Here is a 14,629-nt window from a genome sequence, read left to right on the forward strand (position 1 = left end):
AAAGATGTAATGCTTAATCAAGGTGAAAGGTTGAGGTGTTAGGTACTGATGGCCTAGGATGGCAATCCAACCCCCTTTCCTCCCCACACAAGAAAATGATTCTCCACCTTGACATCTCTCTTTCCCCCAGGGGTTTTATATTACTCAGAAAGACTCTTGTCTCACAGACAAGAAAGTCCCATCTCTGATGATGGGATCTGTCAGTGACTGGGCTATATGACATCACACAGCATTGGATTTAAAGAAACCTATGAGATCATCAGATAAGTAGTCTTTGTGGGGGTGGGGGCTCTTTTTGTATTTAATGGAACGTTCTTTTAAGTCATATTGACAGCATATGTAGTTTGCCATCTTGGAAGCACTTTAAAGCTGGGTTTATACAGAGTTATAATTTACAACAGAAAGAGGAAAATTCTGTTGCTCCCCTGGGTAATAAGTACTATGATGTTCCCAGGTGATTTATTAAACTTTCCAAGCCTCACCTCAGTACTGGGCTCACAGAGATAAAGTGGGTTTTACTCATAATAGGCACCAAAGCCCAATGCTACCAGTTTCATTTATATGAGAAAGAAAATTAGGAGACAGTTCAAAGTTGTTAAGCCAAGGCCTCCTTGAGAGTAGAAGGAAAACGCTCAATGTCATAAAACGCGCTTGCTCATGATTTTCTTTTTGCTTTTAAACAAGTTGAAAGTGAGGAAGGTAAAGGCTCTGTTCTGTCACAGCCTCACAAATCTGTGCAGTGCCTGATTTGTAGGAAAAAAAATTATGTTATTGCAAGCTTTCTAGGCCTCAGATATTGTGCCAAGTGAAAAATCACTGAACGCATTATCTCATTTAATCCATGTAACAGAGGTGTGGGGTATGTACTATTATCCCCTCTCTACCTGTAAAGACACTGAAGTGAAACCATTTTAATTTTCCGATTAGGAAAAGAATGTATGAAATATTCTTTGCTTATAGGGATTGATGATCACAAGGGGCTGGCGGCCAACCTGGGTAATAGTCTCAACTGTTTGCCCGACAGTCATATACAACTCAAAGGCTACCTTAGGTCTAGTACTGAACTGCAATCACCCCAAACTTCCACTTCCAAACGAAGACTCGCATCCATTTAACGTAACTCATTCTTTCAATCCAGAGACATCCCAATAAAAAATACTTAATAAAAACATTTAAAAGAAATCCTGAGCCAAAAAAGAAGTGCTATACTGAATTCTGACGCAGTTAGACCTGGATGTGAATCCTGCATGCTGAACCACTGTGGGCTTCGGCTGCCTCATCTATAAAATTACCCTACAGACTCTAAGAAGAGAGGAGTTAAAATATGTGCAATGTTATGTAATATATATGAAAGCACCACATCATTTTAATTGCTATTGCTGTTATTATTATGAATAACCTGACAAAGAAGTAAAGTTACATAGAGGCAAGTAGGATGTGTTGTGGAAATGAAATCAGACAGCTATCTCTGGGCCAGGAAATTCTGTCCTGGTGCTGCTAAGCATTCATTCTCGCTGATCTGAGCTGCTTTTGTAAGAATGGAATGGTGCTCTCACTAGCACTGGAAAAAATCATCCTGGTTCTCCTTCTCTCTCTCTCTCTCTCTCTCTCTTTCCTTCTCTCCTCTTCACAGATCTTGGCTGCCTTACACTTTTGGCAAAATGACATCTGAGTCTGAAGTAGAACAGAACTCCCAGATCATGGCATTCCCTCTTAAGCCCAGCTGTGCTGGCCTAAGTAGCCAAAATGGATATGATCTTGCAAATGGAAGGTACACACGCTGCATCCTCAGCAGTTGGCTAAGTCTGGTCAAGCAGACCCCCAGTCCCCTTTGCTGACAGCTTCATCACGACCAAATGATTAGTGCCGCGCCATCAAACATACCAAGCCCAGGGCTCTGTATTTTAAGAAACATATCCACACAGACCCAGGGAGAAAACGCTTTGGGTACACTCAATTTGCAGAATGGGGAGGGGTAAGGGTGGGAATCTTTAACAAAACACTAAGCTACAAAGCACCACAGTGTTTCCGAAAGCCAATGTTACCGAGTGAAATTCAGTCACTAGAGGCCAGATCTACCACCAAAATTCTCCTTCTGCAAAATGTTTACACTGCAGACTTTTGCTGACCTTTTCTAGTAATGAAGTCAAGCCCACCAATGCATCAGTCACTGAGGCCTGGTAACTCAGGAAGAATTAGTACCCATTTACTGGGTAGGGTAATTCATCCCAAGATGGAAGAGAGGTGCTTTGTTTTTTAATTTTTTTTAATTTAAGATTTAGTAGGTTCTATGATCACAGGGTTATGTTCCTTTTGGTAAAGCTCAGTCGTGAGTAAATTAAAACTGCAAATCATGGAAACAGAAATGAAAGACCCACTAAACTCTCCCTGAGCCACAATTATTCAACCTTAGTGCACTGCATAACTCTACCTCTCAAGGCTGCTAGATGGGAGAAAAAAGTCCCCCAAATTGTGGCAACTGTGAATAATAATTATATTATTAATCAGAATTAGTACATGGATATCACTGAATGGGTAGTTGTTTTGGGAGGGAGGCCACCTTGGCTGTGGAGAAAGAATAGTCTTTTGAAAATTAAGTTCATGGATGTGTAAATGTAGAGTACCTAATGTTGCAACTCTGCCTAAATGTCTTCATAAAGTGCAAATTAATGCAGAGCCTAACTAGGCATTTGGAATGCTAACCTAGTTTTCTGTGTTTAGCTAATAGCTAGCAATTTTGCTTACACTTTTATCCTCTCATTACATAGCAATGATGATTATTTAGTAAATACATGTGAAAGGCCACATACTCCATAGCACCTCTTCTTGGTTGGAAATAACCCCCTCCTAATACTTGTGTTTATAGAATTTAGTTACTGATACACCAAATCAAGTAGAGCTATGATAAGGAGCCCACTAAGGCCTCTTTTGGAGGCCCAGAACAAACCCATTCTCAGATGGTTCCCCTGTGATGGCCTGGCCAAGTGCAGGGTAGGGGCTGGGGATAAGGGAGTTTGGGGGATCCAGAGCTTCAGTGAATGTTAACCCTTTCTTAATCTTAAATGGACTCAGCTGGCTTGGCTGGTTTGTGAATTACTTATGATGGTGGAGACAGGTAGGGGAAGACTATTTTCTAACTAGTGAAATATTATGGAACTAGAGAGAGTTTGATACAGAGATGTAGAAGAGAAAGATTTAAAATGTGCTCTTGTAAGATGCTACCCAGACCACCCCTGGTCATATGACTGTTATCAACCCTTATAAGTCACCTGGGAATTTTTCCTCTTAGATGCAGGATAGGGTAAAACAGGTCCCACTAGAGGATTTGGGGTGGTCGCAGGGCACTTCTTATTGTCTGCCAAGCATGCAACCTATCTCTAAAGTATTACAGAGGCAAAATTCTTTGTTGGGTGGGCAAGCCCCAAACAGAATGATTTTGAATACAAGATTCCCCCATTCCTGGCCTAAAAGGAGAAAGTTGAAACTGAACAGAGTAAGCACAGACAAGGATTTTTAACATCCAGAGCCAGGTCTGGCTTAGGGGGTGGGGACTAGCTGGGCTGAAGGAAGATGCAAGAAACAGGGCCCTCCACCTGAATCCTGCTCCTATGTGTCTGCTCCCAGGGGCAAGGTTCCTGCTGTCCTCTTCTGGTGACTTTATGGGAAGTTGGCTGAGTCCCCAATTCTGCAGAGGGAACGCAGGCAGAGGGGAGCCCTGCAAATGGGTCCTACCCTAACCACTTTAATATTAGACAGGTGGGAGGAGAAATGGGGGAGACACCGTCAGTGGGAGGTGGCACTGAACTGAGCTGGGGAATACTGCTGATCCTGGGGTTTTTTCTCATGGCTCGCCTCCACACCACCAACTCCCTGCACCAACAAAGACGCTGCTTGGAAATCAGAATGCCCTCCAACACACAGACACACAGGCGCAGGCAGGCACAAGCCCTACCCCATTCACCCCATCACTCCTGAAGCTACAGACTGGCGCAAGTAGTCTGAGGTCAGTGAGTCTGACCTAGCACATCCTGGCCGCTGGGAATAGGAGAGCCTACAGTCTAGAGTGGTATTTATGATAGTGTTGTTGCAGGTGAATTTTGCCTTTACTTGATGTGGAGCAGGGCGTGCTAGCATGTTTCAGACCATCATGACCAGTCCTGATGTGCTTGGGGAAGGCATGGAGGACCTCCCCATCCCTGGTCCCTACTGGTGGCACTCTCTAGTCCCGCATCCTCCTGCAGTCTCTTGAATGTGCCTAGATACCAGGGCAGGGCTCTGCGTCCATTTTGCCAGCCAGGAACCACCGAGTTTGGGAACTTTGAAAGCCAGGGGATGGGGGTGGGGGTTGCCAAGGCTCAGATTTCGGGGCCAGAGTTCTCATCCAGGAAAGCAGTTGAAAATCAACACCCATCAGCCTTTTCTTTCTTATCCCTTACCCCTTCTATGTTCCAGGACTCCATACAGATACTAACCATACCACACACAAACAGACACACAGACACAGTCGCGCGGGCGCGCGCATACACACACGCGCGCGCGCACACACACACACTCACACCCTTGGGCTTAGAAGGTTTTTAATCTGAAGGCAGCAAACCCAAAGAGCTGCAAGGGTCTCTGCCACCACCCCCTGCCCCTCCTACCCCGCGAGGCTACTTGACAGTCTACACACAATAGAACCCCATACATTCCAAACAGCACAACGTAACCCAAACCCGCCAGTGACTCCAGCGCGTCCCATACCTGATATGCAGACGATGAAATTGGCTTGAAGAAGAAAAAGCACCTCCCAGACTATTTCCATCCTCTGATTCTCATTCCAAGTGCATCACTCGACGGGAAAACGGGGGGGAAGGGGGGAGCCCGACACGGCACACACACATACAAACACGCACACACTTGCGAGCGAGCGCACACTCGCACTCCCACCCGACAGCCGGCCAGGGACAGTCACCCCCAAGATCAATATCGCAGTTTGAATTGTTCCGGCAAATCTCCCCTCGGGCTCGACGGATGTGCGCCCCAGATGTGCTGACACATGTCCGATGCCTCGCTGCCCCGGAGGTCTCCCCGATCGCCGGTCTCTGCTCCTCGCACGAGAGGCGGAAACAGCACTAGCCGCGGTGGCGGCAGCCACCTGAAGCCACCAGCGCCGGGTTCTTCCTGCAAAAACGAGACCCCGATCCGCCTGGCGCCCCAAGAAGACATAGACGATAGCCCCCCGCCGGGCCGCGCCGCACAGTTCCGGGCCCCCGGCGCTCGCAGCTCGCTGGCTAAGCCCAGGCAGTCCGCGACAAGTTGCCCTCGAAGTCCGCCCCCCTCACCGGGGCATGGTCAGAGGCTGGCTGCCGCGCTCCGGGGCCGCTCTCCTCCTGCTTCCGGGGGGCGGGGGGAGGAGACGACACCGCAGACAGGGGAGACAGAGAAAGAGAGGCAGGAATTATTGCCCGAAACCGCCGGCAGCCTCCGCCGACCCTCCCTGCTCCCCAAGCCCGCGCTCAGCCCGCCGCCTCCGAGCCCGGCTCGGGCGGCGCGTCCAGGACGCCGAGCGCCGAAGGCGGGGAGCCTGGGACCCGGGCGCGTCGGGGGCCCGCGGGCTCCCCACGTCGTGCGCGCGCTTCCCCTTCCTCTGCTATTTTCCTGGGCTCCTGGGAACCCCCAGTTGCCTCGCTTCCATCGCCCGCAACTAGCGCCGCCGCCGCCGCGATTTTCCGCAATGCAACTGCAGGGGTCGTTATTTCCTCGCCTACCGAGCCCGACGCTGCCCGATTCGGAGGGGAGGAGGAGGGCAGGTGGGGGCGGGAGGAGGGGGAGGAGGGGGCGGCCCGGCCAGGTGAGCGTCCCCCGCCGCCGCCGCCGCCGCCAGCCTCCGCGGCAGCCCAGCCGCCCCGCGCCCGGGGGCGGAGGCAGGAGGCCGGGCTGGGGAGCCGAGGCTTAGCGTGGCCAGAAGGAGGAGGCGAGGACTGGGCGTCGGAGCTGCGGGCCAGCGCGGAGGCTCTTGGGCCCCGGCCGCTCGGTCGCCCTCCAGGATTGGGGAGTTTCTCATCTCCTCGGAAAGATTGGAAAGAACTTCGCGCCAGCCGCTCGGGCGCGGGAGACCCGGGCGGGACTCAGCCGGGGCGCTGTGATGCGCTCTCCCTCTGCTGCGGAATAGTGGGCATTTTTTTTTTTTCATAATTCATTCCCTGCCCTCTCCCTCTCGTCCCTTTCCTGCCCCCCTCCTCCTTCCCCCTTTCCGCTCCAGTGCCAGAACACTACTTACCCCAGAGTTCTCCTCTCTGAACGCTCCTAGACCAGGTGCAACTCTCGCCCGCGAGTCCCTCACCTCCCTCCTCCCCGAAGCGGGGAAAAAACCGTCTTTCCAAGTCCGGGCGCGAGCAGGGGCCGCCGCCAACTGCGCCTCTGCTCAGCTCCGGGCGGATCCGAGACTATTGGAAACCCGGGCTTTACGGGAGCGGGCTTCCCTTCTTTTCGGTCTTTTATTCTGTTTTTCTTTCGGGAAGCTCAAGTGCTTTGGAGGCTTTTGCTGGGCTCCAGAATACTCTCTGCCAGCGACACTCAGCAGCTTCCACCGAAGGAGATTCCCCCACCAAATCCGCGCGCGCGCACACGCCCAGCGCGCGGCTCTCCGAGGCCCCGGGGGAAGGTGGGGGCGGCGTGAGCACCACCCACCGCCGTGGCCCAGGCCGGAGGCCGCGGGTGCGCAGAACGGCTCGCCGCGACCCGGGGAAGGACGAGCACCCGGGCAGCCGCTTGGAATGCAGATGCGGGGGAACTGGGAGGAAGCCCTGCGCTCGGGACTGTTCGCCCGAGAAGAGGGCTGGGAGCGAGAGAAGAAAAGACAAATCGTAGCACATTTGCATTGTGTCCGTCGCCGCAGCAGCGTTTTGAAAAAGCCCCAGACCTACCTCTTTGGGAGCGCTGAAGAAGAGGAGGGCAAGGGAGGGGAATCCCTGAAAAGATCTCGGATTTCTCGACGCGCTTGTCCGGATTGCAAACTGTGACGTTTGGAGATTTTGCACAAGCGCGGATGGACACACACAACAAACACAAACACACACGTAACCCGCAGGGGATTTTTTACACTTTTTTTTTTTTTTTTTGGTGTTTAGAATCCATTTCAGTGTGAGTCTCGGTCCAATAACCGCAGAAAGGGTGGATAAGGGGAGAGGGAGAAGGAAAGAGGGCACCGTTCATCCGCACACAATTTAGTGAGGCTTCCAGGCTGTGTGGCATCTGGTGGGGCAGGTTTGGAGCCAAAGGAGTAACACTGCGGCGCTCCCAGGCTTCTTGAACTGACTCCAAATGCCCAGGAGTCTGGCGGGTCTTTTTGCAGAGGGGCGGGGGCGGGGGTGGGGGTGGAGGTGGGAGGGAACGGAGGCGAACAGCCTGAGCATCCTGGGTTGCGCCGGCGTGGGGAGCTGCGTAGTCCTGATGCCTCTGGGGATTGGGAAGAAGAACCACCTGGAAGACTTGCTTTAACAAGGAGGTGTGGCCAAGGACTCCAGGTGGTCAGCACATGAAACAAATCTAGGCCCAGGTGAAGAAAGTCCAAGATTCTTATGAAGGGAGTTTTCGAGGCTCTCAGCAGGGAAGTATTTGAGACCTCAGAACATTTAAAGATACTAAGATAGTGAGAATTAGCCCATTTGGGAAATATATGGGGGATGTTTGTCTCCGTGCCTTGAAAGTCGACCGCGCAAAAGGGATTTTTGAAGGGAAAGTAAAGAAAGCAGTTTGCTAAAGATGAAGCAATCCCACCCTAGCCAGGGTTTGTAAACATGGACAGTGACTGACCTTCTGCACTTGGGAGTGGAATTTGCTGCCAGCAGGAGAGCTCTGTCTGGAAGCAGAAGCAGGGTGCCTGGATTTTTATACCAAGACCCATTTATTTATTAATGAATTATGCACTGTGGCAAGATGCTGGAGTTGTGTAATTGAAAAATCCATAGTCCTTTCTTTCAAAATGCTTACAGACCATATTTTCTTCTACATTTTGCCTTAAGAGCCAATGCCAGTAAAATAATACTTACTTAATTTTCCCCTCTTCAACTTGTGCACTGACCTTCTGCACTCTCAAGGAATAGTCTATTCACTGCCACCAAGTCCTTCCGGTAAAAAAAAAAAAATCCATATGATAGTATTTAAGCAAAAATAGTGGCACGCATCAATTTTTTGCTATATGTCATGCACTGCCAAATCCCTTATGTGAATTATCCTAATTATCATTATGTCTGTATGAGAGAAATATTACTTCCATTTTACAGATGATGAAACAGAGCCCCAGACTAGATATTTGCCCAAGGTGTTATAGTTATTAATTGATAGTGTAGAGATGAGAGCCAGGCATTTCAAACTCAGAGGACATTCCACACCATATCCCTTCATGCTCTGCAAAATGAAAAGTATAATCTCGGGAAGGTTATTTTGTATTTAGGTAAGGCAGAAGTCCATTTCGGTAAAGCAGAAGTCCTTAAACAAAGGCAGGGTGGAATGTAATGTTATCTTACGCGGTTTAGAACTTAACTGCTGTCGAATTGAGAGAAAGACAAGATCACTGGGAATTAGGGATAATCAAAGGCATTTCTAATGAAAGAATCTGAAAGCCTGCTAACTGCCAGTTCTGTTCTCTGCACTTGGAAGACAGCACTGAACACAACAGTTCCTCAACATTTAGTTTCAATATTCTCATTTTCTAGAAGAAAAAAAAAATTTTCTTGAGTCATTGCTAGGCTTAACCCGTATGGTTTTTAAGAAAAGCTCTATGTTGGGGCGGCTGGGTAGCTCAGTGGTTAAGCGTCTGCCTTCGGCTCAGGTCATGATCCCAGGGTCCTGGGATCGAGTCCCACATCGGGCTCCCTGCTCAGCGGGAAGCCTACTTCTCCCTCCCTCTCCCATTCCGCCTGCTTGTGTTCCCTCTCTTACTGTCTCTCTGTCAAATAAATGGATAAAATCTTTAAAAAAAGAAAGAAAGAAAGAAAGAAAAGCTCCATGTTAACCCGGAAGATAACTCAGAAAAAGCATGTACTAAGTAGGAACCTTCTATCTTCACTCTTTATTGAAATGTTTAGTTTTTTAGTCTACAAAACAAACAAATGAAAAAATAACAGTGTAGCTGGAAAATATTAATTCATAACAAGTTTTTTTCATATTTTAATGAGTTTGTACCCATATCTTGGTAACAACAGAGAATCTCTTTCCCCAATATCTGCCTTCATCTTTTGTCTCTGTCCTACCCTACACATCTCTCCCCTATAAATTCAGTGCAGGTATGCTACACATATAATAGAAAGTCTTTGCTGAGCCCCACTGTGGGGGCCAATTCCAGTTTCCCATAGAAAGCAGGGGATTGCAGTTATCCCCAGGAAAAGACAATATTGAAATCCTTTGGATTTTCTCTCTACCTTCTCTTTTTGTCAACCCCATCCAGAGAAAGAAGAGTGACTCCTCTGATTGATAAAATTTTTGCAAGCTTGACATCCATTAAAGCACATTCCCCAGAGGCTGAACATCTGTATTAGGAGCCAAAGCAGGTCCATCTCTCTTGATGTACCTGTGTTCAGGCACAGTGGGTTCACTATTTCACTAGTCTCCTTGCCATATCTAATTCAGAAAGAATAGTGGTTGTCTAAGGGAGGCAGAGGAGTGGAGAGGGCCAAGGAGGGAGGGGTTACAAAGGACCGCAAAGAAACTTTTTAGAGTAATGGATCTATACAGTATCTTAATTGTATTAATGGCTTATGGGTGTGTATATACATCAAAAGTTATCAGATTGTGCACTTTCAACATGTGCAGTTTATTTTGTGTCAATTATATCTCAAAATTATGCCTCCAAATGGATGATTCACTTTTACAAATATAAGAGAGATTGTAATCATAAATAATCATAAATAGATGTATTTAATAAACCATGGCTAGGCTAGGCTTGGAGAAGCTTAACCTCAGTGCACTATTGTTCTATGTGAAATGTACTTACTACTAAATTTCTCAGACTTTGAGAAATATTAAACACTACAGGAGTTGTTCTTTCTTTAGTTTGGCAGCTGTGTAAAGAAGGGGCTCTGATGTTGTATCTGTGTCTTCATCTGTTTTACAGGTATTGGAATAGGATGTTATAAAATCATTATCCTCTTGGGCATAAGCCCCCCTAGTATTAAGTGGGAAATGTTCCCTTGAATGAAATCATCCATCCAGTCATTCCTGGAGAGAGGAGGACCTTGGAGCGGAAATGAAAACTTGGGAGCTGAGTCTTACAATGAGCTGATCAAAGAATACTTCTTTTCAGAGCTAGGATGAGATGCAAAAGAGTCTGTACGTTCAGGAACATGTTCCATGGTGATGGGAGACTGCATCCTGCCGCTAAGATGCAGGCTATGAACTAGGGGGTTCGAGAAAGCCTTATAGTAAGGTGGGAACATACCCTGAGGGAAACCAGTAAGATTGGCATGTAATTCTGTTATCTGAGAGCAATCATCTAATAACCAGTTAAAAGTTAGTCCCTGAATGTTTTTTCCTGTCTGCTCTCTCATGAGATGACTATTGATGAATGTTGTAACATAGTGTAGGAAAATTCCTGTGCCGACATGGACTCCGATGCAGCCATTCCAAAACCAATGTGGAGGTGGTAGCAGAAGCAAGCTCTTGGTGTTACCCCAAACTGCAGAGTGTGATGGCCAGTGACACCAAGGGCAGCCCATTGGCAAAACAGAGAGCTATGTGGAAGGAAGAGGTGGGTGATGGTGAAGCCCCTCGTGATGACGTGGTTTGTGAGCACAGATGAGTTATCCCCTCAAGGACTCCTTAAAAGTTAGTTGGGGACCTCAAAAGGGGGACTAGGACTCCACTATCCAGTGTGCAGGTTGAGGCCATCAAGTGGTATATGAGTTTCCTGCTGGTGCTATGGTAAATTATTATAAATTTCCTGGCTTAAAACATTGGGCCCACCTAGATAATCCAGCGTAGTCTCTCCATCTCAAAACCTTTAATTTAATGGCATCTTAAGAATCCCTTTTGCCCTACAAGGTGACGTATTTATGGGTTCTAGGAATTAGGATATGGACATCTTGGCAGGACACCTTGGCACATTATTCTGTTTACCACAAGCAGGCAGATATTTGGGTCACATGAAAAGTGCCAAATGTAGATCAATGGAGCTTCTCAGGAAATAATTGCAGAACAAAACAAAACAAAACAAAAACTTGACACTCTTCAGTACCATTTAGTAATATACCATATACTTTTCAACAGTAAGTTCATGTGGTTTACTCGAGGCATGGGCATGAGACCTTGTTCTCTATTAATGAGTCAGTCAAGAGGAGATGTTAACGTATTTGAGTGGATGCAGTTCACTTCTCTGGACAGAGCACGTGAAGATGTTGAAATGGCATATGCCACCAGGACAATGGGTTATTTCCCTCTCTTTGACGTCAGACTGGGTAATAGGTTCATTACCACCAGTGTGCATTATATTTTTGAAACAGAATTTCTTCTCATCCGCCCTATAATTTGTGACCAACACAAGGGAATTTTATTTTTTCAAAGGAGATAGCAGACTTTTTATTCCTATCAAATGCTATACCTTATTTGGTATTTAAGTTTTGGCAGATGGACAGTAACTAGAAAATGATACACGCTAACTTTGCAGCATTTTGGCTAATGATTTGGGCATCATTTTGGAAGTCCATGAAACCCCTGCTGTGATTTTTGTCTTTTCATCGCGGTGAATTTCTCTTAAATATCCAACCTCCTGAACTCAAGCTCTTACAAATGGAAGACTTGTTCACAGTGAAGAAATAGCAGGAATCTTGTAAATGATTGCTGAAAAACTGAATAGGTTTATTTGTTTGTTCATTTAAATAGCTCCACACTTTCTTGCATTTTTGTCACAGATTTGATGATAGATGTTTTACGGTCCATTTCAAGTGCACATTAATAAAATTTCAGACCTGATCTTACCCCTTAATTTTCAGGTGAGAAGATGAGGGCCTAAGGTGAGGTTAAATGATGTGTCCAAGTTCAAATATAGGCAGAAGCAGAGGCAGAGTTAGAATTTGACTCCAGCCTTCCTAATTATTTTTAAACCTTTATCGGTTTGTCAACTGGTCCCTGTACACAGAGGACAAGGAACGGCCGAGCACTCTGGATTCAGATCCATATCTGTAGGTGGCAAGTTCAATAAGTAAGGGAGCTTATACACGAGGCTTGTCTTGGGTGGCTGCAAGCTGAGTTTATCTCTGCACCCATCCAGAATCCTAAAAGTTTATATAGAAACCCTAACTGGGTTTAGTCACGTATTTAGTACAGAAGGTTTCAACAACATTTTACTCTCTCCTTCAAATAGCTCCTAAGGCAGGATCTGTGGACAGAGCATACAATCCAAGGACAGGGGAGGGGGGGGGTAAGGAGTCTCTGATTGCCTGGTCCAGCTTGAGGGTCAACTGGCAGCCATGTCCTCTCGATGACCTTTTCCAGCAACCTACCATCCCCATCCTACTTTCCGTTGTTACCAAGTAACACAATGTAACAGCTGAAACATAGAAGATAAATATATTATCGAAATCCGTACAACTCAGAAGATGCTTTCCCTGGGTTTTCTGCTTTTTGTCCAGTGGACTTTCAACTCCACCCCATCATTTGTGTGTGTGTGTGTGTGTGTTTCTTTTACATTAAACACTTTCCAGTAAAGTGTTATACCAGTAAGACTCCTCTCCTCTCCTTAAGGCAGCCGCAGTACCTTTAGGTAGCAGTTATAGATCAATATAGAGGATTTTAGCTTCATAATGGTTCTAAGGTTTAAAGAAAGGCTTCAGTTAGAACAACAGTCTGCTCCTCTTTCAGCTTGTATAATTTTGGAATTAGCAACTAATGCATTAGGTTTCTAAATTATTTGCCAAGATTTTTTTCACATGGTCTCTCCAATGATTAGCATTAAAATTACAAGCATTAAGTTTCATTTTTTCATTTGCCCTTGAAAAACACGTTCTGGTTCAGGACGCAGCATTTTCTACAGGCTGGATTAGAGAGTCTTATGTCCCATTTATTTATTGGGAAAACCTACAAATAGTGAGGGTGGCAGATAGACCCACCCCAAATATTTGGAGGCTCAGGTCAAGAGTAAATCTGAGGGAGTCTTCAGTCTCCAAGCTGTGGCCCTTGCTCCTTCTCTTCTGCCTCCCCACACTGTCTCACATTGCCAGGGGGCTCATGTGGGGTCTTTCACATGCTCAAGTGCTTCAAGCCCAAGCCCAGGTTTCTACTGCACTCACTTATATGAAGAGTCATTTCTTGGCCACACCCTCAGTCCTGGGTGTGCACCCTCCCCCGCTGCAGTTACCCTTGGGAAAGCAGACCCGCCCTCCCACAACAGTATTGCTCATCAAACTCGGTGACATGTGTGAAATTAACAGTCCTTTTCTTCAAAGCATTGAAGGTGTTCAATAGAGAGGAACACTGCACCTGGAAGTTTCTAAAAGGAATCCCATTTCTAAATCAACACAGAGTGGGGCTCCCGGGTGGCTCAGTGGGTTAACATCTGCCTCTGGCTCAGGTCATGATCTCTGGGTCCTGGATCAAGCCCCACCTGGAGCTCCCTGTGCAGCAGGGAGTCTGCTTCTCCCTCTCCCTCTGCCCCTTTCCCGGCTCATGCTTATGCGTGCACTCTCTCTTTCTCATATAAAGAAATAAATAATCAACAAATCAATAAACACAGAGGATGAGACCTGGGTCTCCACATCTCCCTTGTTTTCTTCTCCTGTACATGGCATTTCTGGATTTTTATCCAACTTCAGCAAGAGATATTTTTCTTCCTTATACAACCCTATGGATTTAATAAAGCAGGAGTTGAATTGCCGTGGTAGGGAGCCCACCAAGTTCCGAATCTGTTCTCTGATTGTTGCTAGACAGAGGAGAAAACTCATTAAAACAAAAAGAACCTCCTGCCAAGCAGAACAGGAGAGGTATGAGTACCATAACCCTACGACAGAGTTAACAATACTTGAGACCAAAGGGGGTTGTAAGACTAGAGCTTTCGTTACGAAAATATAAACATGCCTTTGTCAGCGGCTGTAAAATATCAAGATTGCAGCAAATGTCACATAAACTTAAAACCAAGTGATGGTTTTCATCTCACTGGCTTGAATACTTTCCTTAATGAAATCTTTTAAGACCCTTATGAGCGAATATTATCTTGTGTTGAATTTCCTCTCGGGAGGAAGAAGGAACATAAATATCGCATGTGAAAATATACTTCATTTTAATCTCCCGTAAGTTATTATTTCTTTAGGAACATGGATTTTAAATGGATGTGAATGAAATCTTCAGTGTATTTTAAGTGACCAACTATTAAAAAAGAGTGTATTCATTTCACATCACTAACTTCTCTCATAATAAAATAGGAGTTCCTGGTGGCTGTTCCTCACTATCTTTCCCATGAAATGAGAAACAGACTTTCATCCTACCCTCTTCACTTCAGGTTTTTCATGAGAAAGAACATGAACAGAATGAGCTCTATTTTCTTCTCTTGTATAAGTGAATTTCAGAAGGAGGTGGTGGTAATTTTGGAGGTGTTGCCATAATAATTTTTTGGATTCTTGCATTCAGTTCAATCAATAACTAATTGACTTAGCTGGTT

The 14,629-nt window shown here is 46.4% G+C and overlaps 1 protein-coding gene across 2 annotated transcripts in view; it reads right to left on the bottom strand.

The window, feature by feature from the left end:
• The window catches only part of CA10 (carbonic anhydrase 10), a 497,444-nt gene extending 490,584 nt beyond the window's left edge, over positions 1–6,860 (bottom strand). The window contains exons 1-2 of one of the 2 annotated variants that reach the window (XM_032428451.1): positions 6,263–6,860; positions 4,744–5,372 (exon numbers count right to left, since the gene is read on the bottom strand). In XM_032428451.1, the coding sequence (XP_032284342.1) occupies positions 4,744–4,804 (61 nt within the window). In that variant the 5' untranslated portion in view covers positions 4,805–5,372; positions 6,263–6,860. Of the gene's footprint in view, positions 1–4,743; positions 5,423–6,262 lie in introns of those variants that run through there. The other variant, XM_032428452.1, reaches the window with a different exon arrangement.
• Positions 6,861–14,629: the final 7,769 nt, after the last annotated feature.

Source organism: Phoca vitulina, unplaced genomic scaffold (genome assembly GCF_004348235.1).
Source record: "Phoca vitulina isolate PV1807 unplaced genomic scaffold, GSC_HSeal_1.0 scaffold40, whole genome shotgun sequence".
Taxonomy (NCBI): Eukaryota; Metazoa; Chordata; class Mammalia; order Carnivora; family Phocidae; genus Phoca; species Phoca vitulina.